General features: G+C 49.3%; 1 protein-coding gene across 6 annotated transcripts; it reads left to right on the top strand.

Annotated features, from left to right (window-relative positions):
* The first annotated feature begins 110 nt into the window (after positions 1-110).
* On the top strand, positions 111-26,146 carry IKZF4 (IKAROS family zinc finger 4). Of its 6 annotated transcripts, XM_044227195.1 has the most exons (9): positions 111-293; positions 8,057-8,180; positions 8,340-8,387; positions 14,975-15,079; positions 16,110-16,370; positions 17,070-17,237; positions 20,928-21,077; positions 21,585-21,716; positions 22,324-26,146. In XM_044227195.1, exons 3-9 carry the CDS (start codon positions 8,348-8,350, stop codon positions 23,082-23,084), a joined length of 1,617 nt encoding a protein of 538 aa, XP_044083130.1. In that variant the 5' UTR covers positions 111-293; positions 8,057-8,180; positions 8,340-8,347; the 3' UTR covers positions 23,085-26,146. The 6 variants fall into 6 exon arrangements, with proteins under 6 accessions (XP_044083130.1, XP_044083131.1, XP_044083132.1 ...); XM_044227196.1 differs by lacking the exon at positions 8,057-8,180; XM_044227197.1 differs by lacking the exon at positions 8,057-8,180 and having other exon boundaries at positions 8,337-8,387.
* The last annotated feature ends 253 nt before the right edge of the window (positions 26,147-26,399 follow it).

Below are 26,399 nucleotides of genomic sequence, written 5' to 3'. Positions count from 1 at the left end.
AGTAGTGGGACCGGAAGTTGTTCGGGGGAGGGGGGACGGCTGTGATGGGGGGGGTTGATGGGGGGGGCCGGTCCCTTCTCAGGTGAAGCCGCTGATGGAGATGGAGCCGCCGCCGCCGCTGAGCGCCCGGGTCCCGGGTCCGGCCCGGTTGCCGCCGCCTTAGTGACCCCACTCCCCCCGCACTGGGTCTCCCGGGCCAGAGTGGGGGACCCCTGCGGCCCCGCCCCCCTCTTCCCCAATACCGTCCCCTCTCCCACACCCCCCTAGCCTGCGCGCGCGCGGAGCTGCCTCAGGTGAGTAAGGGGCGGGGCTTGGGCGACGCGCTGGGGGCGGGGTCTCTGTCGCCGGGGGCGGGGCCTGAGGGTCTTGGGCGTGAAGTGAGGGGAAAGGGGGGCGGGGGGCTGGCGGGAAGAGGGTATAGCTGCCTGGGCTGTGGCTCTAGGGGAGGAAGCTGGCCCGGGTTCTGGGAGAGGTTGGCGTGAGGCTTAAGGGTTTACGGGAAGGTAACTGGAGAGTCAAAGGGTCCTAAAAAAGGCGGGAGATGGGCCAAAGCAGAGGACGGAGGACAGCCAGGGGCTGGGTGCGCGAGGCTCCTCGGTGGGGTATGGCTGGGGTAGAACAGATAAAGAGTGGAGAAAGGAGAAGCAGAGGGGTACCTGGGCAAAAATGCGAGGGACTTGGGGTTTTGTCGAGAAGGTTAGAGAGAAGGACATAGGCCTAGTTGAGGAGATCTGGGAGGCAATGGAAAGGCGGTAGAGAGGAAACTTAAGAGTGGAAGTGGAAAGTGCTGTCGAGGGTACCATGTAGGGTGAAAAGTCTATGGAAGAAGCAGGTTCCTTCCTGGGAAGGGAGAGATTCACTGCATATGAGTCCTAAGAAAGAACTGTAACAGAGGAAGCCCTGGGACTGACAACTCTAGGGAGACACAGACTTGGGAAGTGGTTATAAGCTAAAAGAGGCCTCCATGTACCTTCTCATACAGCCCCATCCCCAATTATTTTCTTAGCCCTTGTCTGCTAGAGTTGTAGATACTCAACTTTGGAAATTTCTGTTTGATGTCTATGCTTTAAAAAAAATTTTTTTTTAAATTTGTAATTGGTCCTGTCTGGAGACAGTTGGAAGTTTAATGGAACACAGACCTTTAGATATGAGATGTTTAGGAAATAAGGTACCCCATTTCTCTCTCCAAGGCAAGAATTTACTAACTCTACTTCCAGGAAGATCTGATGCATTATCAACCGAAATGTGTCAAGTTTTGCACACCTTCTTTCGCTTCAGTCCCTCCTCCCATAAACAAAACTGTCTACTATTGTGGCTCTTACAGATCCCCCACCGACATGTTTCATAGCTCCACCTGTGTCCTAGTCTACCCGTCCTGAGCCCTCAAAGCATCAGTCAGTCGTGAGCTGCAAAAGTTCCTGGCTTGCTCACATGTCAGCTCTAGGCCTTCCATCATCATGGCCAAGCAGAAGACTGTTGAGGCCTGTTGTTACCCCCTTACTGCTACTTATGCACTTGACCTGTGTGAAGGTACATGTTTATATTCTTAGGAAGCATTAAAAAACAGGTGTCTGACTGCCTACAATATTTCCACTTAAGATAACTCAGATTCTGGGGGCGCCTGGGTGGCTCAGTGGGTTAAGCCGCTGCCTTCGGCTTGGGTCATGATCTCAGGGTCCTGGGATCGAGTCCCGCATCGGGCTCTCTGCTCAGTGGGGAGCCTGCTTTCCTCTCTCTCTCTCTCTCTCTCTCTGCCTGCCTCTCCATCTACTTGTGATTTCTCTCTGTCAAATAAATAAATAAAATCTTTAAAAAAAAAAAAAAGATAACTCAGATTCTGAGGATAAAATCAGGACAAGGACAAATCAAACAATCTTTAAAAATGTAGCTTCTTATTTGGTAGGAGTATGTGAGAATGCCTAACTGGGAATCCCACATCTCCTCATGGGTCTGTCAGTAGATCAGTGAATCTTGCTTTGTCGTGTCGGGGGACTTCAGCCTTCCCTACAACCACCTAAAGCCGGAGAATCTGGACAACTCCCTGGGTCATGAGAATAGTCAGAAGAGTGGCTCATGAGATAAAAATAAAGTCTTGAAAGAAGAAAATAATGTTGCATTGGGAAACAGGATTGGTCTCACCAGAGTTTCTGGGGGTGGGTCGCAGGGTGGTGGGAGCTGCCCTCAGTTTGGCCCGTTGAGAATTATGTCTTGCCCTAGTCAACAGATGCTGATGTCTCAAGCACAAAATATAATGTCTTTCTTGCCCACCAAGTGCAGTTAGTTAGTTCAATTGTAGCTCCTGGGAAATCCCCTTTCTCTTAGTAGGTTAAGGGTAGAGCACATTTTGGGACTTGGCTCAGAAAGAAGTCCTGACTTTTTTCCAGTGAAAATGCAACTGAACATTTCTTCTTTATTTTCTCTTAGTTTAAATCTGCAACTTGTACTTCCCAGCATGGGAGGAACATTATCCCACCTTTTACCTCCTATTAACATCCACAAAGGAATTATTTTCTCCCAAACTGGCCATCTTTCTTCCCTCAACATACACACAAAATAACCAAGGAAAAAATTAAGTAAGTTATTGTTGGGCCAGTATTTCTACGCTCCTTTTACTCTAGTGGAACAAATAAGATTGTGGAGCCCTGTGGGTATAGACAATGCTATAAGCAGAGGGACTCCCTCTTTTTGTTGGTCTCTTGACCCTGCCAGAAGAAGATTGAATTCTAAGCTGTTTGATTTGCCTCCTCTTCTCAAAAGAATTGTGGATTCTGTATTGGGAACAGGGAGACAGTTTCAAGGTTTATCTGACGAAAGCATCTAAGAAAGGACAGTGCTGATATGAATGGCTTGTCCCTTCCCACCCCACCAATGGGAATAGCATCAACCTTACAGACTCTGCTGGAATACATATGCTGGTGTAATCCTTAGGTCAAGGAGTCCTATTTCTACCTTAAAGAGACCTAATGAGCATCTAGGTTGGCAATTTCCTCAGGCTCAGATTCTCTAACATGGGAGAAGAGAGGATGATTTCTCTTCCCATCCATAAACCTGTGTTTCTAGTTCAAGGGTTTAAGTCACTAAGATGCAGACCCCCCAACTGTTCAACACCCAAAAAAGAAGGTAAGCATGGTGACCCCAAACCTTCCCACTGTGGCAAGATTTAACTTTGTACTATAATGGAAAAAGACTGGTTACCAGCCTGGTAACCTGGGTTCAATTTGTCTTAATTCTGTCACTAACCAGATGGGTGACTCAGCTTAATTTCTTCTTCTGTTAAAAACCAAGAGATTGGATGGGGTGCCTGGGTGGCTCAGAGGGTTAAGCCTCTGCCTTCAGCTCAGGTCATAGTCTCTGGGTCCTGGGATCGACCTGCATTGGGCTCTTTGCTCAACAGGGAGCCTGCTTCCCCCCACCCCACCTGCCTCTCTGCCTACTTGTGATCTCTCTCTCTCTCTCTGTGTCAAATAAGTAAAAATAAAATCTTTAAAAAAACAAACAAACAAGAGATTGGAGATCATCTCTCAGCTCCATTCTAGCTCCAAGATTCCCCAGGTCCTACAACATTCCTGCCCCGGCCCTCCACATGAAGAGAGGCTTACTAAATTGGATTGTTACAAGATTCTCTGTTAGTGGAGGAGCCCAAAAACATCTTTCTGATCCAAACAACAGTGAACCCTTTCAAACAGCATGCCTTAGAGACTTCCAGTCAGGACTGCCACCAAAGGAAATGGTTTCTGTCTACCCTACCCCAGTCAGAATAGTTCATTGAGAATTCCATGTAATTTCAAACCTCACTTGATAGATAGAGTTAACTTTGTTTGGGGGCATCTTTGGCTTCAAAAATAATTATTATTAAATTCAAATTGAACTCTGCTGCCCTACTTCCCTCACCCCTGCCCAAACATACAGCTGAATAGCAGTGACTTTGTGGGGCCTTTCTATAAACACAGAGCTCAAATACTCAAGGGTATATCTGAAAAACCCAGAGTATTATCTCATGTGCATCATACCTAGCGATTTAAACTGTTTAGTTTGGCCCTTTCCTTAGTTCCTTAAGTCCTAAGAAGAGACATGGGAGGGGTAGAATTGTTTCTCCTCCCACCCATAAACCTTAGCCTTCTCTCTCTCCCACAGTCTACATGGGGAGGACAGGGAAGCACAAAGGACAAGAGAAAAGATGCATCCATCTGAGATCTAAAAGGAGACAATGAGATGATATTTTCTCACTGTCCAGGTGTTGTGTTTCCAGCTCCTACCCCTTCTTGTTTTAGAGACTGGCCATTCCTAGGATGACCTGAGAATTCATCCCCTTAGCCCTGCTCCCCAAGCACTTGGATAATGAAGTCGAGCTGTCTTCATCAGTATTATATTGTACATAGAAGGTCACCATCTATAGCCTGGTGAAAAAATGAGTCAGATCTTTTTGCTGTAAAGACAGACACATGAGCTGAGAAAAGGTTGGTGGGTTTCCTTCAGAGGGCACTAGGTTGACCCCAAAGATCATTTCAGAGCTGTAGACTGCTGGATGTCAAGGTCTGTTTCCTGGAAAGGGGCAGGTTGTCAGTCAGGCTGCTGACAGTGCCTCATTCTACTTCCTCCCTCAATCATTTACCTCTTTCCCCTCCCCAATTATGCAGAGCTCTGAAACACAACCCTGGCTGCCAAGAGACTACAGTACGTTTTCATGTTGATTTCATTCAGTTCACAAAGGTAGAGACAAGAGAGGATGATGCTGTGGGTTTGGTTTACTTGTAGTACCTGAACTGCTGACTCCCAGGCAGGTGGAAAAGTTCTGTCTTGTTAATAATCACGGCACTACACTTCAGGTCCCAGGTCCTAAGGGAGACTAGAGAAAAGATGTCTGCTTCTCCCTGCTGTAGTTCGGGAACAATAGCCAAAAGGATGGCACAGATCCTTGCCGCTCTCTCCACTTCCACTCTCTTTTCCAACAATATCTTCCTTGCTACCTTTCTACACACTAGACCACATGGAGTGTATTTTAAATTCCAATTGTGGAGTGTCAGTGGATCAAACAGGATTCTTTAGAGGATTTGAAGAGCCTTAAATACTTGTGATGTCCATCTTATTTCAGGCGTTCAGAGCCACTACATAGAGAGAACTTGACTTTCTGACATTTTTGTCACCTAATAATGAAAGTGGTAGGGATATTTTTGTGGAGATAGGAGGTTGGGGGAGGGGGTAGCCAATGTGTGACCTGCCCTTAGAAGTCAGACCTTGGATTGTTCGTGACATGTTGCTTGTCAGGAAGTGTGGTGGGAAATCATCTGTCTAGAAGGAACGTCCATTCCTGCCCTTTCCTGTTCAGACGCAATATTGTGCTGATGGGAGAAAGTCAGGGCCTAGAGGACTCTTTTTTTTTTTTTTTTTTTTTTTTTTGAGGACTCTTGTTACAGTGCCAAGTGGATTCAAAAGAACAGGGAAGAAAATCTTTGTCTCCAGAGGTTACAATGACCAACCTTTCCTCCCTCCTCACAGAGACACTTCCTTTTGAATTGGGAAACTAGCTATTTCTAGTTGCTTTGTATTCAGCTTGCTGAACTGAATTTACAGTACATATGTGCCTACCTCCATCACTAAATGACGCCTAGGTTGCTATAAAGCCAATTTCTTTCCAAGATCTTTGAGCCAAACCTGTCTTGTGTAACTAACTTCTCTCTTTTTATACCTCCTCCCCCTACGGTATGTCTCCAATTGGCAGTGCCTAATTTGACCCAGTTCCTCTAAGGAGACACTAAGATCTGCCTGCCTGGCCAGGCAGGGGAGGAGGTGCTTTGATGGGCGGGAGTGGGAAGGTTGGGAGGGACGTGCTGCCTGGAGACTTGAACAAACAGTGAAGTACGTCTACCGATTTGCTCCTGGCTCTCAGAATACCAGGATTGGGAACAGCAGAATCTCCGTCCGCTCTCACTTCCAGGGTTACCAACTTGGCATGAGGACCTGCTAGAGGCAGCCAAACACTGATTTTGCCCAAGATGTGTCATGGAGCACCTGTTAAGAGCAATTAAGAAGCAGAAGAGCTCAGTTTACTGCTAGGAACAAAGTCCAACTCAGAAAACAACTCCTTCAGACCCTTCTGGAAATTGTTTTGCGACCATTTGGGCATGTGTCCAAGAATGAGATGCACTTCCTGAGCCAGTACTTGCTGAATGCTCTTCTTCAACTGTTCTGCCTACCTAGTGCTTATCTAGCCCCTGGTTCGTTTGTGTTCTCTCAATCTCTCTCTCTCACACACACACACACACACACACCACACATTATATTACATTAGCATATTTCTCCCCTTAGAGCCTGCTCACCTTGTTCTTCTTTTTAAGTAACAGACCCCACTCCCACGGGGGTGACACCAAAGGAAGAGATGCCTTAATTGATGTTAGAAGCAGGGAAAAGCAAGAAGATCCATGACTTTTTTTTTTTTTTTAAGATTTTATTTATTTATTTGAGAGAGATTTATTGAGAGAGAACACAAGCAGGCAGAGAGGCAGGCAGAGAGAGAGGAGGAAGCAGGCTCCCTGCTGAGCAGAGAGCCCGATGCGGGGCTCGATCCCAGGACTCTGAGTTCATGACCTGAGCCAAAGGTAGCGGCTTAACCTGCTGAGCCACCCAGGCGCCCCGATCCATGACTTTTGAAAGGAAGCAAGATGGTTTAATGGGAAGAGCACAGCTCAGAGCAGTGGGAGACCTGTGTTGTTCTTCCAGTCCCGCCATGAGCCCAGAGACAAGTCACTTAACCTCTCAGAGCCTCAGTTTCTCCAAGAGAAAATGGAGGAAATCTTGCTCATTCTTGCTTCTCCTGCATGGAGCATGGGGAGGAAGGAAGGGAAGTCACATGTGGCATCTTAGCTTTGCAATTTCAAAAAATCCCAAAGGGCAATTATGGAGCTAATGATTCGGAAATGAAAGGGGCCCCATGAGTACCAGACCGCCCTTCCTCATTCTTTGAATCTCTGCCTACCACAAGTTCTATGGCTAGTTCCAGAGGGTATGGGTTTGCTAATCACTATGGACTTGGGGTCTTCTAATCATTACCCCTAAGGGAACCTTCAAGGAACTACTCATTATTGTGGCTTGCTCTAGCAGTCTGATCCCAAAGCTCAGTCCATCCCAGGGAGGATGTGAAGAAAAGAACTGAAAATAAACTTAGATAATTTTTTCTTCCACACCCGGGCTTCCCAGGGTGAGACAAGGATTCTCTAATGAGATCTAAGACACAGCTGCTTTGTGAAGCGAAGGAAACCCCATATTTCGGGTTTTCTCTTGAGTCTTTTCAGAAAAGTATGATGTCTCTCAGCACCCAAATGACGTGAGGGAGAGGGGTGAGAGGGTAATAGATACTTTTCCCCTGTGCATCCCCCAGAATCCTCCACCCTTGCCTCTAACGGTATAGTATTACAAGCAAAAGATTTTCATCCATCTGCCTCAGAGAGATCTTTGAAGAGACCAGGAATCCTGAAGTCAGCTCAGGCTGTTCCGTTGCCCCACTCTTATGCCCCCAAATCTGTCCCTGAACTATTTATTTTTTATTAGATGACTGGTGAAATCAATTTTGGAGGTATGTAAATTTCCACTAAAGAGATTTTTTTTTCCTCCTCCCACCGGCTCCTAAGGAGATAATTCATTGGAACAAATTATCACTTTTAATTGTTCTCAGTTCTTGATTTGTTTAATACTCTACTGCCAATTACTGCTCCCTTCTCTTAAATAGACTAACCTGCATTTTAAATTCAGTCTTCCCCCTTTTAAAAAAAATAAACATAGCGAAGTAATTGACAAGAAGGTGGGGGAAAAGCCACTTAAAGTTTTAATTTGTTTATTAGACCTTCAGTGGAGGACTCCTCGCTGAACCTGAGGTGGGCTGTTCTCCATCTTCTACTTTCCTGTCCCCCTCCCTCCCCTCCACACCCCCAAAAAGAATCCCTTGAGACAGAATCCAGCTTCTTCCCCTTGTTACTACCCTATTTTTAAGGAATAGCGCTTCTGTGGCTCTGGTTTCTTTGCCTCCAGAAGGCTGGGCTATAACCTGTCTCCTTTCCCACAGTGTCAGCTCCACCTACAGGAGGAGGGTCTACTCTCCAAACAACACAACTGGGACCACTCTGGAGTAAGACAGTGTTTCCACTCCAGAGGCTGGTGAAGCCTGCAGAAGTTGTAGGTTGGAGTTTGTAAGTCGGCATACACTGTCTTTATCATCAGGACCAAGTAGGAGGTTTTTGTTCTTTAGGCTAGGGTTGGAGCAAACTTGCTAATTCCAGAATATTAGAGAGAAACCTCTTCCCTTCCCAGATCTGGCTTCTAATCACAGCTATTTTCTCTTTCAGCAGACTCTAAGATGGACATAGAAGACTGCAATGGCCGCTCCTATATGTCTGGTATGCCCTCTTGTGCACTGTGTTTATAAAGGGCTGGGAGCAGCCACTCACCTGTGGAGCAGAGCGGAGTCCAACCCAGCCTAGCACAGGACCTCAGGTGCCCCGGTCACAGAGCTGCCAGTCACGCTTGGTAGTGCTTGGTAGCATGAGTCTATTTTGGTCATTTTATATTCCCTAAATAGAGATTCTCTTCCCAGACTTCTTGGGGGATAAGGGAAGGGGAACGGAACAGGAGGGAAATACAAGTGGGGACTGTGAGACATAATCTGAGAGGAATGATTTAAAGCAAAGAGATAGAAGGAAGATGTAGGTCCTTCTCCTATACTCTGCGGTCACCAGCCCAACACGATATTCTGTCTCAGCCCGGTGGAGAGTGGGGCAGGGTTTCAAACCTCCAAGGCTTGTAAGGGCCAGGTGGATATGTAAATGAGCGAAGGAGGAGAGGGAATGTGAGGGACTGTCATGTAGAGAGAACACATATCCTACTTCAAGAAGCAAAAGCTCCTCAGTGTGCACCAGTCACAGTTGTGCCAGAATGTGTATCCAGTGTGGCCAAAACTTGCAATTTTTCAAGAGAAGTCAGGAATCCAGATTTTATGTGAAGTGTCTCCATTTTAGACTAAGGACTCAATATTTTAAAAAATGTCCCAAGGAGCAAGCCAACCTTGTCTATGGGCTGAATTCAGCCAGTGGGCCAACAACATAGAGCTTTTGAAAGAATGATATAGAGCCCAACTCTTATTTCTCCCAGTCCTTTCCCATGGTCCTAACATGCTGTGGCTTTACATACCTGCCAGATATTCTTACTGAGGCCGAAGAGATCACTGCTCGTATGAACGGCTTTTAGAGATAGGAAAGTAATTGGGGTCTTCTCAGAGTTTAACAAGGTGAAAAGAAATGAGGACCTTTATTGGGCTCTCTCTCTGACAGTGCAGAGAAGGGCCGAAAACAGAGCTTGTCTCTAAGACGGAGGAGTATTTTTTGGAGCATTAGAACATCAGGGCAAGAAATGATCATAAAAGGTAAGGGAAGCCAGAATTGGGTTTTGACACGATGAGGATGCCCGTCAGAGATCCAAGCACCGCCGTAGAAATGACCTATAGCTTATTTTTTTTTTTTTTACCCTGAAGTGGGACCAATGGAATTATGGGCACGTTCAAAGGATGATAGCAAGATGGGTCAGACACACATAGCAGAGTCATTGGGAACACCTGGGTAATGTAAGGTAAGACACTGACTCTGACCCCTTTCTCATTTAAGGAGGGAAGGAGATGGAATGGGTAAAGGCATTTGATATCTGCCACATGCTGGTCTGAGTGACAGGGATCAAGTAGACTAATGTAACTGAAAAAGATCTATTGGAACAAAATTCATGGCCCTTCTTAGGAATCAGCTAGTCCTTCTCTGTCCCGCTCAGTTAAGCCTACTCAGAAATTCACTACTGAGCAACAGCCCGCCCCCAGACCTTGTTTTATTGCTGGGGAACGGGTAGACGAATAAATACCAGTCCCTGTCCTAACTTAGGTAAATGAGAAACTGGGAACGTGGCTGGGGAAATATCCCGAGGAGCTCTGTCTCTGGAGAATGTGGATTAGAGGAAAACCTCTTAGGGTGTTTGCTTCACGTGCTATGAAACCAAATTGTCCCTGCTTTCAGCAGGTTGACATTTCCGAGGTAAGGGAAGCCTCCACACAGGATGGTTTTTGGAATGAAGGGGGAGGCCAGAAACCCCTCACCTGTGTTTTGAGAATTCTAGATGCCAGCAACTACCCTAGAGAATGGGAAAAGGGAAAGCCAAGGGAGGGCTAACATTAGTTCTGAAGAGTAGCCCCTGCAGGGCTGGGCATGGCTGAGACGGTCCACGTGAGGGGCATCTGACCCATCTCCCCTGGGCCAGTATGCAAGCAGTGGGAAAGCCTGTTGTGTGCACCCCTCCTAAAATACACTCCGGCCCCTTAAGATCATCACAGCGCTTCTGTCTCCTCACCTGGCCACATGATGAAGGGGGTATCTCTCCTGTTCTTCAAAGAGACTTTCCCACCTCACAGAACCCAGTTCAGAAAATCCTTCCTCTCTCCCCTTTTCTCTTTCTAAAGGGGCGGGTCCCTCCCTCCTGGGGTCTTGAGAGTCCATTAACTTACCACACAGATTCTCTCCCCACCTCCATTCCCTCTCTTTCAGGGGAAACTGAGTTGCTCAAACCTTGCTCGTGCAATTAATTGAAAGAGTAGTGCTTGTCCCAAGTTTTCTGGGACACTGAAATGTTTAAGGGAACCTTAGAAAGGGACCCACGGGTAGGCAGCCCAAAGTTTCACGGCCCCTCCCACCCCCAAGTTCTTGGAATCAGAAAACCTAGTCTCCAAAGTAGGTCAGCACGGCAGTGAGCAGCTCCTCTGGAAGGGAAGGAGCAGAGGCCTTGTCTTGATAGAAGGCGGATTCATCCAGGGCTGTCGCTGCTGGGCCCCAGGGGCACTGGAAGGGAGGCAAGCGGCGGAGGTGGGGAGACTATACCAGGATTTTGCGCGGGATCTGAAAAGCCTCAGGGCCACAGAGCAACACTAGCCTGAGACCAGACTGCTGGGTCTTCTCGACGCTGGGAAGGAGGGGGCTGTCAGTCCCCAGATCTGGAAAGCGACCTCCCTCCTGGAGGAGGAGGGAAAGGAGGGAATCTGAGTGCCTGAGTTTCGTGGGGGAGGGGCTTTCTGCCGATTTGAGAGCCTTGAGGCTGCCCCATGTCCTGGGCCCCATGACCTCTGGGGCCTTGGCTTCCCCAGCTGGCAGAGGATTGGGCCTTCCCTGGGGGCCCCCCTTTCTCCCTCCCACCTCGAGGGCCCATCCATCTCTCTCTCTCACACACACACACACTCTTGCCTCTCTCAGGCATTTGTTGTGCAGTTCCTCTTTGTCTGCTGGGCACGAGGGCAACGGCATCTGGCTCCCCCTCCCTGTGCACACCCCCCACCCCCACCCCTTACTGGCTTGGGAAAGGGATGCTGTAGCCTAGCATCCCCCCAACCAGACACACATATACATTTTCTCCAGCCCCCTCCCCAAACACATCCAAGCGTGCGCTCGCTTGCGCTCTCCCTCTCTCCCTCTCCCTCTCTCCCTCTCTCCCTCTCTCCCTCTCTCCCTCTCTCTCTCCCTCTCCCTCTCACACACACACTCTCTCTCTCTCTCTCTCTCTCTCTCACGCACACACACACACACACCCTGGGCTGAGCTCTTCTTGCTGGCTGCAGCCGTGGGCCCCTGCTCACCGTGCCGCTGCCTGCGAAATGACGGCGGTTCCCCTCACTTCCAGGAATCCACGCTTCCTGGAAGGTGAGTGGCTGGGCTCACCCCTGCCTGCCACCGAGACGCAGACATGCACACACCACCCGCACTCCCTCGCCGTTTCCAAGGCGGCGGCCGCGTTCGCACCCCAGGGTCTCACCGGCAAGGGAAGGATAATGTAAGTTCAGGCAGAAGGTGGCTAGTGGAGGGGGAAGGGGGGCGGTTGCCGGGGCTAGGGAGCCAATTCAGTAACAACTCCCAAGCCTGAGGAGAGGGAGAGGATGGGGGCTGTGTGTGTGTGTGTGTGTGTGTGTGTGTGTGTGGCGGGGGAGGGGGCGTTCCTCCCTATACTTGCGGAGGATGGGAAGGGTGTTTGGTGTTGCTAAGCAAAGACTGCGACTTGGACAGTGGGAGCTTGTGGTGACATCTTGATTAGGCCTTGGGGACAGATGTAGAGCTGCCCAGGGTGAAATGCCGAGACAGGCCTGGGTGGGAATGGGTAATAGAATCAAGGTAAAGAGGAGCCTTGGCAGCGGACGCCTCACCCTGGAAGAGAGATCTGAGGGGCCTCAGCCTCTTCCCCACAATAGAACTGGGGATGGGCGTCTTTCTTCGCTCCTGGACCCACTGTTCCCTGCTAGCAGGTTAGCATCCTGCCACCCCGGAGCCCATGGTCAAGAAAGAGAAAGCAGTTAGGATGAGAGCAGAGAAGTGTGGAGGTTCTCGGACCTCATGGCTGTTCCCTGGAGGCAGCCACTCTTTGAAGGGATTGAGGAAGGGCAGCAGGAGTGGAGGGCTAGTCTCCTTTAGCATATGAAACACATTTAGCTTGTGGGACATTGCCCTGTTTCCTCTCTCTCCCTCCTGCTTTTCTGCCCTGGACCCACCTCCTTGTTCCTCTGATGTCAACCTCATGATTTGGCTTTACCCTTTGTGGGTTCAGCCAATCTATGATGACTTTGACCAAGAAAATTTCTCTGAGACCCGAGAGTGGCCTTAATTCTTGGCTTTGACAGTCTGGGATTTCTTGGGAGTCCCAGGCATTTGAAGTTCCCTCCCTGGGGTTTCTGGGACTGACAGAGGAACTGCTGAACTTCCTAAATCTGTCTCTAGGCCCCTTTACCCTCCGGCTCGAACTCAAAATCCCTGGGTCCCCATAAAGACTTTCTGGCCCCTGAAACAGATTCATTTTTATGTATTAGCCCCATAAAAGCAGACTTGAGCCTATTTTCCCCAGGGAGGGCAATGGCATCAAAGAGCCTCTTGAACTACTAGTGTGGCTCTCAAGGCACCTGCTCTTCCTCCTGTTCCCAGGCCTTAATAACGAAAGGCACAAAGGATGTTTTCCTCTTAATGCTCCGAAATATCCCTTTAAGCATATTTTCCTCATGTATCAAGCCTCCGGCTCCAAGAGGCGGTCTCAGCCTAGTAGGCTGGGACTAGAGATGGATTTCTAGCAAGTTCATTCATTGTTTTAGGGGGAGGGACTCAGCACCAGGGCCCAGAGCCCAGTTCTTCCCCTATTACTAACATCAAGTGATTTAGGGCAAGTCAGCACTAACGTCTGAAAAGGAACAAAAAGTTACCCCTTTTTAGCCCCTTTAACTACAGAAAACCCTACCACTTAATTGAAGGACGTATTTTAAAACTAGGTCTGAGTCTACACATCTCAACCCTCAACTCTGAGATGCTTACTTCATGATAGGTGTGTGGTTCTGACTGGGGCAACTTTTCTAGATAACCATGGTTCATCTATAGGCCCCCAGCTGGGACAACTCGGTTTCAAGCTATAAGACATTTTCTATAGCGAGTGAACAAATTTCCTCAGGCTCTGATGGGAAAGAATGGGGGAAGTGGGACTTTTAGAAGAGGATATGAATGGGAAATGGTCCCAAAGTCCTGAGTGGTTGTTTTCTTCCCACTGACCAAAGCTGGAGAGGGATCCCTCAGGAGGGTGTGTTCCGGATTTCTTGCCTCAGGCCCAAGACTCCAACCATTTTATAATGGAATCTTTATTTTGTGAAAGTAAGTATGTGCATAGCTGGGAAATTGGGAAAAGTACTAATAGGTGGACTTTAGGGATGACTTTTAGGGCTCGTGTCTCTCTCTCTTTCTCTCTTCCATATTTAGGCTGTGTGTACACATCCATGCATGTTCACGTTAGCAGATAATGTAGGCGGCTATGGGTGTGTTTGCCCCTGTAGGTATGTTCTCTTTATATGTATATCTACATCTGTGATATGTGTCTGTGTCTATGTGTGTGTTTACCTATATGTGTTTTATTTCACCTATAAATTTGTTCAGAAGATTGTGGGGAGGAGGGATTTTTTTTTTAAAGACATGATTCATATCTCCACGTATGTTAACTAATTTTTTAAAGATACAGACGAAACTCTTAAAACTCATTTTTATAAAGCGGTTTGTCAACACGTTAACAATGAACATCGTGAGAATAAACTCATTGTTTTACTGTCAAGGAAACAGCAAGCCATAAATATGTGACTGGAATCATATCTGATAGGAGCCATTCTAGAGTAGTCAAATTCACACTGATTTCAGGTCAATCGGGCCCAGTGCTCCTCTGCTGAAAGACAAGTGACTCCCCACTGGCTGTGGAGATGGGCTCAGGACATGGGTGCTTACAGTTTCTGATCTGTCCAGGTTCCACCTCTACCAGCTCTGTGACCTTAGACAAGTAGCACAGCCTCCTTGGTGCCTCAGTTTTCTCATCTGCAACATTAAGTTCGTATTGGCACCTGCTGTACAGGGTTGTTGTGAAGGTGAAATGAGAGAATTTGTATAAAGTGAATAGAACCATGCCTGGCACAGAGTAGGCACTCAATAAATGTTAGCGGCTATCATTATGATTACTATTATTATCATTAGATTCAGGGACCATTCCAGCTGCCCTTCCTGCAGATCCCGAACCTGGTGTTGGGGGCTCCGGAAAGGAACAGTAGGGAAGAACGTCTGTCCTGAACCGCCTCTCTCCTGAGGCCCCCATTTTCCTCTCCACCCTGGCCCGCCCAGCCCCAGCCCTGCTTCCTGTGGACGTCAGGCAGTGATGTTCTTCCCCTCAGGCCTAGATAAAGGTAGGGTGGGCAAGACGCAGCCATTGAGCTCGCAGAAGTCTGCACTGGGCACCGGGGCTGACGAGGGCACAAGGTACAGTGCCGAGCTTACAACGCTGCCTTGTACGTGGCTACAAGATCAATGTTTGTGAAACATCATACAATTTTGAAGAGGTGAGGCGACAGACGGTCAAAGGCTCCAGCCACAGCTTCACCTGTCCTCTTGTTCTCTCCTCCAAGGTAGCGGGGACTCATCTCTGGAGAAGGAGTTCCTCGGGGCCCCAGTGGGGCCCTCGGTGAGCACCCCCAACAGCCAGCACTCTTCTCCCAGCCGCTCACTCAGTGGTAAGTGCGACCTCCTGCCCTGCCCCTGCCCTGGCACTAGGTGCCCCCCACTCCGCCTGTCTGTGTTTGGCCCTCAGCTCACCCTCCATGGGCAGCCGTTTCCCCATTGCTGCCTCCCTCTGGTTTTCTGCTTCAAGCCTCTACACATCTACAAGAAGTACGGACCTCAGCATCTAGGGTCTTCCTGACTTCTGAAAGGAGAGTGAACGGTGGCTGCCACACTAGGGTAGAATTAAAAGAGGCCTGGCTGGGATGAAGGCAAAGGCTCCAAAGAGAAATCTTAGAGTTGGAGAAGCAAGTACATAGGACTGGTCACAGGGTAGAGCCAGATAGGAAACAGAGATGAGAGGGATCTCCTTATCACCCACCCCTTCCTGCTCCTGGGCCTCATTCTCCTGCCTGGATAGGTCCCCATGACTGCCTCTTCTTGCTGGCCCTAGATCTGTGACATTCTCTGAATGGTTGGAATAGCCAGGAATGTAGGTCAGAGCTAGAGCCAAGGCTTTCTCTTCAGTGGCTCCTCCCTCCTTCATCCCCCTCTCCAGATTGTAATGGAGGGATTCTATCTTATGGAGAGGGAAGATGATGTGAGCCATCTCTGTCTTCCAGTTTTGCTCTCTCTTTAGCCTGCCATCTCTTTGGTCTTCCTAAGACCTTTTTCCCGCCACTGTTACTTGCTGGCTTCCTGCCAAGGGCCAAGCCCGACATCTTTCTTAATGACAAGAGAATGGAGAAAAAGACTCCCCTTAGCCTCCTCCTCTCCCCAGTGGAACAGATGACCTCCCATGTACCCAACTTTTTTCTCTTGGAGCCTATTTGCCTGGGCGGTGGGACGGGAGGAAAAGGTTATTGCAGGTCCCAGCAGGACCACCATATCACCACCCGGGAGACTTCGGGTGTTGGCCTCTTCTAAAGCCTGTGTGTCTCAGGGCTGGGAGAGGGCCTACTGGACATCAGGAGGACCATTCTGGTTTGCGGGCAGGTTCCCCCCTTTGCCTGTTTCTGTCCTAAACACCATCCCACCCTCCAGCCAACTCCATCAAGGTGGAGATGTACAGCGATGAGGAGTCAAGCAGACTGCTGGGGCCAGATGAGCGGCTCCTAGAAAAGGATGACAGTGTGATCGTGGAAGACTCGTTGTCAGAGCCCCTGGGCTACTGTGATGGAAGTGGGCCAGAGCCTCACTCCCCTGGGGGCATCCGGCTGCCCAACGGCAAGCTCAAATGCGACGTCTGCGGCATGGTCTGTATTGGACCCAATGTGCTCATGGTGCATAAGCGCAGCCACACGGGTGAGTAAGCCTGGGGGTCCGGAGGAGCTCCTGCGCGGGCTGGACAGGCAGAGGCGTAGGACACCATGTCTGTAGTGGGGCAGCCTCAGAAAGGGAAGGGTCTCTCCCAGCACACCTTCTGGCTGATGGAAAAAAGGAGCGATGCCATTTGGATTCCCTCAACACTCATACTTCTCTGGCGCTTTCATCAGCTGTTGTTTGTTATAAAGAAAAGCTGATATTTCTCTCAGGAGGTGAGGGAGATGATGGCGTAGCGTCCAGAAGGGTCCTAGAGTCCAACAGGGACAGGACTCCAGGGTATTATCTGGGCCCTCCAGTGTCGAGTTTTAAACACACAAATAAATAAAAACAAAAAAAGGAAAACAAAAGCCTTGTCTCAGCTTTCTGAGGCTTTGAAGGCTCCCGGGGCACAGTGGGTCTTGTAGGACTCAGTTTTGGGTTCATGGGCTTTTGGCCCAGAGTTGCAGGCCTGGTGCCCTTTGCCCTACTATCAGTCTCTGCTCCACACCTTCCCAGGGTAAGACTGTTCCTGAGGGAGCTTTAGAACGCAGGAATCTTGTGTGTGTGCCTCAGCTCTGCCCCTCAGAAATCCTCCTGAGCACCTGCCCTCAGGCAGGGTGGGGCAGAGGGCGCAAGAAGAGGTTCAACCTTCAAAACTCCTCTCCCCCAGTCCTCAGCGATCTGTTGCTTCTCTTGCAGGTGAAAGGCCGTTCCACTGCAACCAGTGTGGTGCCTCCTTCACCCAGAAGGGGAACCTGCTGCGCCACATCAAGCTGCACTCGGGGGAGAAGCCTTTCAAATGTCCCTTCTGTAACTATGCTTGCCGCCGGCGTGACGCGCTCACCGGCCACCTCCGTACACACTCGGGTCAGTGACCTGTTTGGTGGGAAAGGAGGAGTGGGACCTCAGTACCCCAGGGAAATAGAGCTCAGTGACTTCTCTTGTGTTCAGGGAGCTACGTGTCTGTCACTGAGGAGGCCAGAGCACCCACAGAGCAGATAGGGCCCTGCCTCTCTAACCCCTCGTCTGGGCCCCATGGGGAATTTGGGGGACTCTTTGATGAGGTATTTTACATCTGCTACACTCTGTGACTTGGAGCAAAAGGAGCATGGGTGATGTTCTAGGCTCTTAACAGTCACCCGCCCTTTGTTTTTTAAAGTTCATGCTACTGCCAGAACCATCTGTACCCCCACCCCACCCCCATACTTCTGAGCACCAGAAAAACCCTTCCTCACATTTCCATGTGCTTGAGGTCCCACGCCCGTCATCCATCATCACCTCCCTCCATGATACCAGAGGTCTTGGATCACCACTGTCTGTCTTCTCCTTTACTTCCTACTGGTTCCTAAAAATATCCATGGGCTTCCAAACTCCAGAGAAAGAAAGGAGGCCTAGGAAAAGCCTCTCTTACCCATCCCAAGATGTTGTCCCCTTCCCAGAGGCAAGAGCAAATCGCCAGAGTGTCTAGAGGTTAGTGTTTGGATCCGTGCCAGGGGACAGGACTATCCAGTTTTCATGGCCCCAGCCAAGACTCTTGGAGTTGACATCTATCTGAATCAGCTGCACAGACAGTATTTTTGAAGTATCTTACTAAGTTTTAAGCTTGGCCTTGCAAAGAGACCAGGAGTCAAGCTGGTGGGAAGGAAGAGCTCAAGACTGGGAAAAGACAGGAGGAAGGGCAGAGGGGAAAAAATTAGTAGGATCTGTCCTTGGCAACTTTCCTTGCTATTTTTCTCTTTTCCTAAACTCTCTTGGGCCAGGATTTCAAGGGACAGAGTAATCACCTCAGCAGGCTTTCCCCAGCCACCTACCTTATTCTAGGTTCTCTCACCTTGGAGCAGGCTTTTTGATCTATAAAGCTTTTCACTTGTCTCTTTGTGTGATCCTCATAACAGTTCCAAGGTACATGGTATTATCCTCACTTTGCTGACAAAACTAAAGCTCTAGGGGAGAAAGAAAAAAAAATTGCTAGTCACAGAGCTATTCTGCAGCATTCCTGGACCCCATTAAGTTTCTGTGCTACAGAATCATACTCCTTTTCCTTAGAAAAGGGGTGGCCTCCCCTGCTGGTTTGGAACAAGGATGGCTTGATCCCAAGAATTGCTGAAACAAAAACAAGTCCCCCAGGGTAGATTTTGGATGTTGTTCTGTAGGAGATTATTAGGAACAGAATTAGATACAGGTATCCCACTAGGTTCCATCTCTATGAGATGCTTTCTATGTAACCCACACTGTAAGAAAAAAGGGTCCCTCTCCCAGATGTTAAACCGTTTCCCCAAAAGTCTTAGGTGGACAGGGACCATGGCATTCACCTCATCCCCCAAAGACTAGGTTTTACAGAGTAAGGTCAAAATGGCATGGATAGATTGAATCAATGCCTGGTTTAGGTGTGTACATATAGGGTGGAGGTAATTACCAGCCTCCTGAAGACACCTCCTGCCTCCCTGCTCAATAGTAGCAATATACGTAAAATAAGATTTTTTTTATTTATTTGTCAGAGAGCGATAACATAGGCAGGGGGAGAAGCAGGTGGAGGGAAAAGCATGCTCCCTGCTGAGCAAGGAGCATGATGTGGGGCTCAATCCCAGGACCCTGGGATCATGACCCGAGCCAAAGGCAGATGCCTAACCAATTAAGCCACCCAGACGCCCCAAGATATGTAAAACAAGATACACAATGCCTTGTTCTCTCACTTTTCTCTCTCCTCTCACAAATATTACCTCTCAAAAGTTGTCTTTAGGGGCACCTGCATGTCTCAGTTGGTTGAGCATCCTACTCTTGATTTTGGCTCAAGTCATGATCTCAGGGGGGTGAGATCGAGCCCCACATTGGGCTTCATGTTCAGTGAGGAGTCTGCTTCCCCTCTTCCTCTCCCCCACTCACTCTCTCTCTCAAATAAATAAATCTTTAAAAAAAAAAGTGGTTTTTAAAGGAAATATCCATCTCAGTTTTCCCAACTTCTTTTCTTTGGGAGAAACGAAAAAAATATTTTTTTCTTTTTAAAGTACTCCCTACACCCAGAGTGTAGTTCTGAGACCCTGAGATCGAGAGAGATCAAGAGTCTCATACTCAGGATGCCTGGGTGACTCAGTCGGTTAAGCATCTGCCTTTGGCTCAAGTCATGATGCCCGGTTCCTGGGATCCAGCCTCCTGTAGGGCTCCCTGCTCTGTGGGAGGAGCAGAGGGAGAGGGAGAACCAGACTCCCCACTGAGCAAGGAGCCAGCCGTGGGGCTCATCCCAGGACCCTGAGATCATGCATGACCAGAGCCGAAGGCAGACGCTTAACCAACTGTGCCACCCAGGCGCCCCTAAATAAATAAAATCTTAAAAAAAGAAAAAGTCTCTTGCTCTTCTGACTGAGCCAGCCAGGTACCCCAGAAACTAAATCTTTATAACTTGTTCTTTCTTTTTTTTCTATAGATTTCATTTATTTGACAGAGATTGAGAGAGAGAGAAAGAGCATGAGCATAAGCAGGCAAGCGGCAGGCAGAGGGAGAGGGAGAAGCAGACCCCCTGCAAAGCAGGGAGCCTGCCAGGGTTCTCCATCCCAGGACCTCTGGATCATGACCCAAGCTGAAGGCAGCATGTAACTGACTAAGCCACCCAGGCGCCCCTAACTTGTTCTTTATTTTTAAAAAATTTACAAGACCCTCAAAGTTGATATTCTTTTTTTTTTTTTTTAAAGATTTTATCTATTTATTTGACAGACAGAGATCACAAGTAGGCAGAGAGAGGAGGAAGCAGGCTCCCCGCTGAGCAGAGAGCCTGATGTGGGGCTCGATCCCAGGACCCTGGGATCATGACCTGAGCCGAAGGCAGAGGCTTTAACCCACTGAGCCACTCAGGCACCCCCAAAGTTGATATTCTCTTCCTTTTACTCATCTCCTTTATTTCCCTCTCTCTTATTCTTCTTCTCTTCTCAGAATTTCTCTGTCAGTGATGGTTTTTCTGGGGCTCTCTTGGTAGCTCAGTGTAGAGAGACAGAAAGAAAAAGAAGCAGTAGAACGAGGCTAGGGGTGGAGTAAAGGTCAGTGAAAACTGCCCCTCCCCACATTGCCAGATCTAAGGGCTCTCATTTCTGTCACCCCAGCCCACCAATTTCCCCCAAACCAAAGCAGATAGGTCATAAGCAAAAAATCCCCTTGTCTGATAAACAGGACTTGCACCCGCCTGCCACATGGAAAGGTTAAACCGCAGTCTGGGCCCCAGAATGTGAGACCCTAGGGTGGGGCCAGCATGTCTACCAGGGATGATCCTCTACCAAGTCCCTGACTCCTCCTTCCTGTGAGCAGCAGTTTGGCCGCCATGAGCCCTACCCCTGCCACGCCCCCGCAGTCCCAAGCTTTAGGCCCTGGGTCCCCTCTCTCTTCAGGGCTGCACACTGGCCCCCTTTTCCATGTTTGCCGCTGAAGGTAGGGGAGGAAAGACTAGCAGAATTCCCTCGAGCCACACCCCTTCCTCCTCATGCTGGGGTCCATTCACTCCCAGAGGGCCTTGTAGACCCCGGGGCATCGGGAGGCGTGACCAATGTGGCGTCTCTCCCATCTCCTCCACAGTCTCCTCTCCCACAGTGGGCAAGCCCTACAAGTGTAACTACTGTGGCCGGAGCTACAAACAGCAGAGTACCCTGGAGGAGCACAAAGAGCGGTGCCACAACTACCTGCAGAGTCTCAGCACTGAAGCCCAAGCTCTGGTGGGCCAACCAGGTGGGGCTGTCAGCAGGCCTGGGGGGAGGGGAGGGGTGAATGAAGGGCAGAGCCAGAGGGCATGCAGGGCAAGGATGACTCCAGCGCCCCTCCCCACCCCGCTCCAACCTGTCCACCCCTGACAAAGGGATGAGGTCTTTGGAGAAAGGACTGTTCCCTCCTCGGTCCTGGAGCACTCCAGTTGGTACAGAGCCCTGTGGTAGGTGCTGCAGGAAGGTCCAGGGGTCAGGGACGTTCTGATTTATGTCCTCAGTCTAAGGGGAGAGAGAGAACACAAGGGAGTATAAAACCAAGGGTCGGATGATGCATCTGTAATTGTCCTCCCAATTACCTGAAACGTTGCTAGGATGAGCTCTAGATAAGGGGAAGTGAGTGGAACCCAGTTTTCCAGGTATCGGGATGCCCTTCCTTGGCTACCAACTGGCTGATTCTCTCCAGGCAAAGGCTGCTGAGCCACTGCTGCTCCACTTCAGCTGCTACTACTTGTCCCCACCTCCTTCCCTCTAGGTGATGAGATCCGTGACCTGGAGATGGTGCCAGACTCCATGCTGCATTCATCCTCAGAGCGGCCAACTTTCATTGATCGGCTGGCCAACAGCCTCACCAAACGCAAGCGCTCTACCCCCCAGAAGTTTGTAGGTAAGAGTCCAACTGGAGAGGAGACCTCAGCTTTAAGCCACAGCTCCTCTAAACCTGAGCTCTGGTAGCCAACAAACCAGCTGGGCCTGGAGATTTGATGGAAGGGAAAAAGTGGTCTGGTAGGCTCTGGTGCTCAGAATCCATCCTCAGAACAGAAGGGGCAAGAAAAGGAAGAAGGTACCTCGAGAGGGTATGGAGGGGTCTTGTGGTGGTTGTAAGAGGAGGGCGGTCAGGGAGCTCAGGTTCTCCTAGGTTTTGAGAACAGCAAGGATTTCCACCTGTGGGATCTGAGACTAGGGCCCTGAGAGTCAGAGGGAGGAGGTATGAGTATGGGGTCCACCCACCTGGCCTTGAGGTTCGATCTCTAGCTTTATAAAGGGCAATGAAGGAAGTGTTAAAGATCAGCAGGGGCTGGGAACTGAGTCCTTCCCTACAATTATAGCTGGAGTTGGGGAGTGGCCCCACAGAGGTCCTGACCTTGAGGGAAGTGAATGAGGGCTGGTAAATAATGTTACAGCCATCCCCAGGGTAAGCAAACAAAGAAGTCATCCTGGGAAAACTCAGGAATTCTCCAAACCCAGCTCTGCTGAGATCCTCTCCTCCACAGGAGAAAAGCAGATGCGCTTCAGCCTCTCAGACATCCCCTACGATGTGAACTCGGGTGGCTACGAGAAGGATGTGGAGTTGGTGGCACATCACGGCCTAGAGCCCGGCTTTGGAGGTTCCCTGGCCTTTGTGGGGGCAGAGCATCTGCGTCCCCTCCGCCTTCCACCTACCAACTGCATCTCGGAGCTCACACCCGTCATCAGCTCTGTCTATACCCAGATGCAGCCCCTCCCTGGTCGGCTGGAGCTTCCAGGGTCCCGAGAAGCAGGTGAGGGACCCGAGGACCTGGCTGATGGAGGCCCCCTCCTCTACCGGGCCCGAGGCCCCCTGACCGACCCTGGGGCATCCCCCAGCAATGGCTGCCAAGACTCCACAGATACAGAGAGCAACCACGAAGATCGGGTTGGGGGGGTGGTATCCCTCCCTCAGGGTCCCCCACCCCAGCCACCTCCCACCATTGTGGTGGGCCGGCCCAGTCCTGCCTACGCCAAAGAGGACCCCAAGCCGCAGGAAGGGTTACTGCGGGGCACCCCGGGCCCCTCCAAGGAAGTGCTCCGAGTGGTGGGTGAGAGCGGTGAGCCCGTGAAGGCCTTCAAGTGCGAGCACTGCCGAATCCTCTTTCTGGACCATGTCATGTTCACTATCCACATGGGCTGCCATGGCTTCAGAGACCCTTTCGAGTGTAACATCTGCGGCTACCACAGCCAGGACCGGTACGAATTCTCTTCCCACATTGTCCGGGGGGAGCACAAGGTCGGCTAGCCACCTACCTACCGCCTTCCCTTCAGTCTGCCACTCCACTGCCTCCCTACAGGAGTCTAGCTCTTTCCCCATTCATCCCAAGGAGCTTGGCTCGGTAGCCTCCTCCACTGGCTACCAGACTTCACACTTGACCCTGACTCCTCCTTGCCTATTCTCCTCTACCCTGACTGACTTAAGCATTGTGATGAAACAGGCCTTTTTGCTTATGTTTCTCCTCTTCCTCTTCTCTCATCCCAGTATAGTCAGAGTTATTTATTGATATAATTTGTGGATTTTTCTTTTGGCTTTTTCTCTTAACTTTGATCAGTCATCCGCCACAGCCCACAGACCACTCCCACTTTAGGCCTAATTTTTCTTTCTTTGATGCAGCTTTCTCTAACAGCCCTCGGGGTAGGAAGCTCCTCTTAGTCCTAAGAGTTCTGAGCTTCTCGTGTTAAGTCCTCACCTTTTGCATTATCTGATTCTTTCCTTTTGATGCTGATAGCTCCCTCTGGCCCTACCTGAGCTCTGTGGCATTATATCTCCTCTCTGGGACCCTCCCACCTGGTACTCCATACCTCTTGTGCCCTCTCATGTTAGGCAGCTTGCACTATGCTTGAACAAATGAAGAATTTCCTCATTGGGAAGTGGGAGGGGCTGAAGAAATTCTCCCTAGGCACTGTGGGGCTAAGGGTCCTCTTGACGTTCCCCTAGTAATATGAGTTCCTCAAAGCCCACATCTGGGAATCTCCCTCTGGGATGTGATCTGTCTCTTCTCTCCTCAAACAACCCCCAACACTGCTACTCTCTTCAATCTGCCAGTCTACTCAGTGGTGGTTTTCTCTTCTTGGAGTGCCCCAATTTTATATTCTCAGGGGCCAAGGCTAGGTCTGCAATCCTATCTCTGACATGTTGGGAGCCACAGGTGCCTAACTGGGAACCAGGGCATGGGAAGGGGGTGGGTTAAAATTCTTCTCTTTCTCTTCCACCTCTGATCTTCTTCACTCTAGTGACCTTCCTAGGCTCTCAGGGGCTCCTGCCGTCCCTCTCCTATGAGAAACTAGTGGGTTGCTGCCTGATGACAAGGGGGTATCTCAACCCCTCAGTCATGCTGCCTTCTTCTTCTCCCCGCTCTAGGATTCACCCTCATTCCCAGGCTTCTTGGCCCTGTTCTTAGGATCAGTGGCAGGGAGAAAAGGGTGTCTCTTTTCTCTCTTCTAATTGTCAGTATATAACCAAAAATTATCCCAGGACGAGGAAGGGCATTTGCCCCTCACCTCATTCCATTCTTGTCCTGGCAAGAATGGGATGGGCGCAACTGAACCGGGGGTCATCCTCTACTGCCCCCTTCTACACTCAGTTCCCAGATGTAGGGCAGGAGGGGCCTTGCTCCTCCTGGCTACAGCAGAGACCCCTGGCTTTTTGGGTAACCTAGTTAGTGAGAAGGGGGCAGGAGGAGATACGGCTCCACTGTGAGTGGAGTTCTCTACAAGCGTTTCCTGCCCAAGGCCACAGCTATCCCATTCTCTGCTTCCTTGAGATTCAAACCAAAGGCTGTTTTTCTATATTTAAAGAAAAAAAAAAAAAAAGAAAGTAAAAACCAAACACAGCACCTCACAAGTTGTAACACTTGGTCCTTCTCTCTCTCTCCTTTTCTCTTCCCTTCCATCTTTCTTTCCATATGTCCTTTCCTTATTGGCTCTTTTGCCTCCTACTTTTCTCACTCCCTATCAGGGATAATTTAGGGGGATGGTGAAGGGTTGGCTAAGGAAAAGACCCTGGGATGGGGGCTCCTAAGGGCTCTAAGAAGAGTCTACCTTACCCTCTATGGGAAGGGAGACCCTAGAAAAACTTTTCTCCCTTCCTTTTCTCCCCCATTATGTAGTTTCCCTAAGAGAACCAGATTGTCAAGGAGGGGCATTGTGGGTTGTTTCCTTCTTGACAATGTAGCAATAAACAGATGCTGCCAAGGGCAGAGGATGGGGGTGGGGGCTACCTGGAAGGAGAGTAGTCTTTAGAGAAGGGGAGAGGCTTCTCCAGTACCCCAGGGAACTGGATCCTTCTTTCAGGATGGCAGCAGAGCTGAGATTAATATCTAGGGTTCTCCTCAACTGTTCTGGTTATTGAGCCCCTTCCTGTTAGACTTACCCCTTACCACCTCTTCTGCGTCTGCTGTGTATCTGGTGACACCTCATAAGAACTAGTCCCTTCTGGGGTACCAGAGCCTTAGGGTGCCCCATCCCCTCCCCCAGTCAGCTCTGGCACCTGTAACCTCCTGGAACATGAAGGACTATGCTCTGAGGCTATACTCTGAGCCCATGAGAGCAGAGACTGGAAGGGCAAGACCAGGTGCTAAGGAGGGGAGAGAAGGGCACTCTGTCTCTCTCCAGACCATCACTGCACTTTAACCAGGGTCTTAGGTACAAAATCCTACTTTCCAGAGCCTTCCAGCTCTGGAACCTCAAACATCCTCATGCTCTCTCCCAGCTCCTTTTGCATAAAAAAAAAAAGTAAAGAAAAAGAAAAAAAAAAAAACATTGAAACCCACATGGAGAAAAGAGGTGTTTTCCTTTTATATTGATATTCAAGACCAACACCACACAAGAAAATTTCTAAATAGACACTTTTCCAGACCTTTGTTTTTTTGTGTCTGTGTCCAAGCTGCGGATGGGATTTTGTAATACTTTCAGCAGCTTCTTTCCTTGTGTACATAATATATATATATTATATATATTTTTAATCAGAAGTTATGAAGAAAAAAAAATAAAACACAGAAGCAAGTGCAATACCACCTCTCCTCTCTCTCTCCCAGGGTTTCATTTGTAGCCTATGCTTGGTGTCTCCCTTGGACCTTACCCTTTCACCTTGCCCTCCTCTTCCTTTGGTTCTCCCTCCCCCTTTTTTTAAAGAGTTTTTCTCCTTTCTCAAGGGTAGTTAAACTAGCTTTTGAGACTTATTGCAAAGCATTTTGTATATGTAATATATTGTAAGTAAATATTTGTGTAACGGAGATATACTACTGTAAGTTTTGTACTGTACTGGCTGAAGGTCTGTTATAAATAAACATGAGTAATTTAACAACCCCTCATGGTTTTTTGCAGACTTTACTGTAATTTTCTGCTGGGAGGGAGGGGGATCTCCTTGCTGCACATTGTACCAACTACTGAATGTTTTGAAGGTGAACAAGTCTACCACTAAGACAAAGCCAAACAAGAATGCTCACGCTGTTGCTACAGAACAGAATTTTCAGCCTACAGTGAAAAGTCGAGATTTTTCTACCAGGAGTCCCTCCAGGATAGAGAAAGCCCAACTTGACTATCCATCCAAAGCAGAGGT

This window comes from Neovison vison, chromosome 12 (assembly GCF_020171115.1).
Source record: "Neovison vison isolate M4711 chromosome 12, ASM_NN_V1, whole genome shotgun sequence".
Classification (NCBI taxonomy): domain Eukaryota; kingdom Metazoa; phylum Chordata; class Mammalia; order Carnivora; family Mustelidae; genus Neogale; species Neogale vison.
The sequence above is the reverse complement of the archived record's forward strand: the minus strand, read 5'-3'. Positions and strand labels throughout refer to the sequence as shown.

Coding starts and splice junctions, on each gene's coding strand:
- IKZF4 (XM_044227200.1), top strand. CDS start 11,755: ATGCACACACCACCCGCACTCCCTCGCCGTTTCCAAGGCGGCGGCCGC. Junction 15,080..16,109: donor TCCCAGCCGCTCACTCAGTG/GTAAGTGCGACC, acceptor CCCACCCTCCAG/CCAACTCCATCAAGGTGGAG. Junction 16,371..17,069: donor GCATAAGCGCAGCCACACGG/GTGAGTAAGCCT, acceptor CTTCTCTTGCAG/GTGAAAGGCCGTTCCACTGC.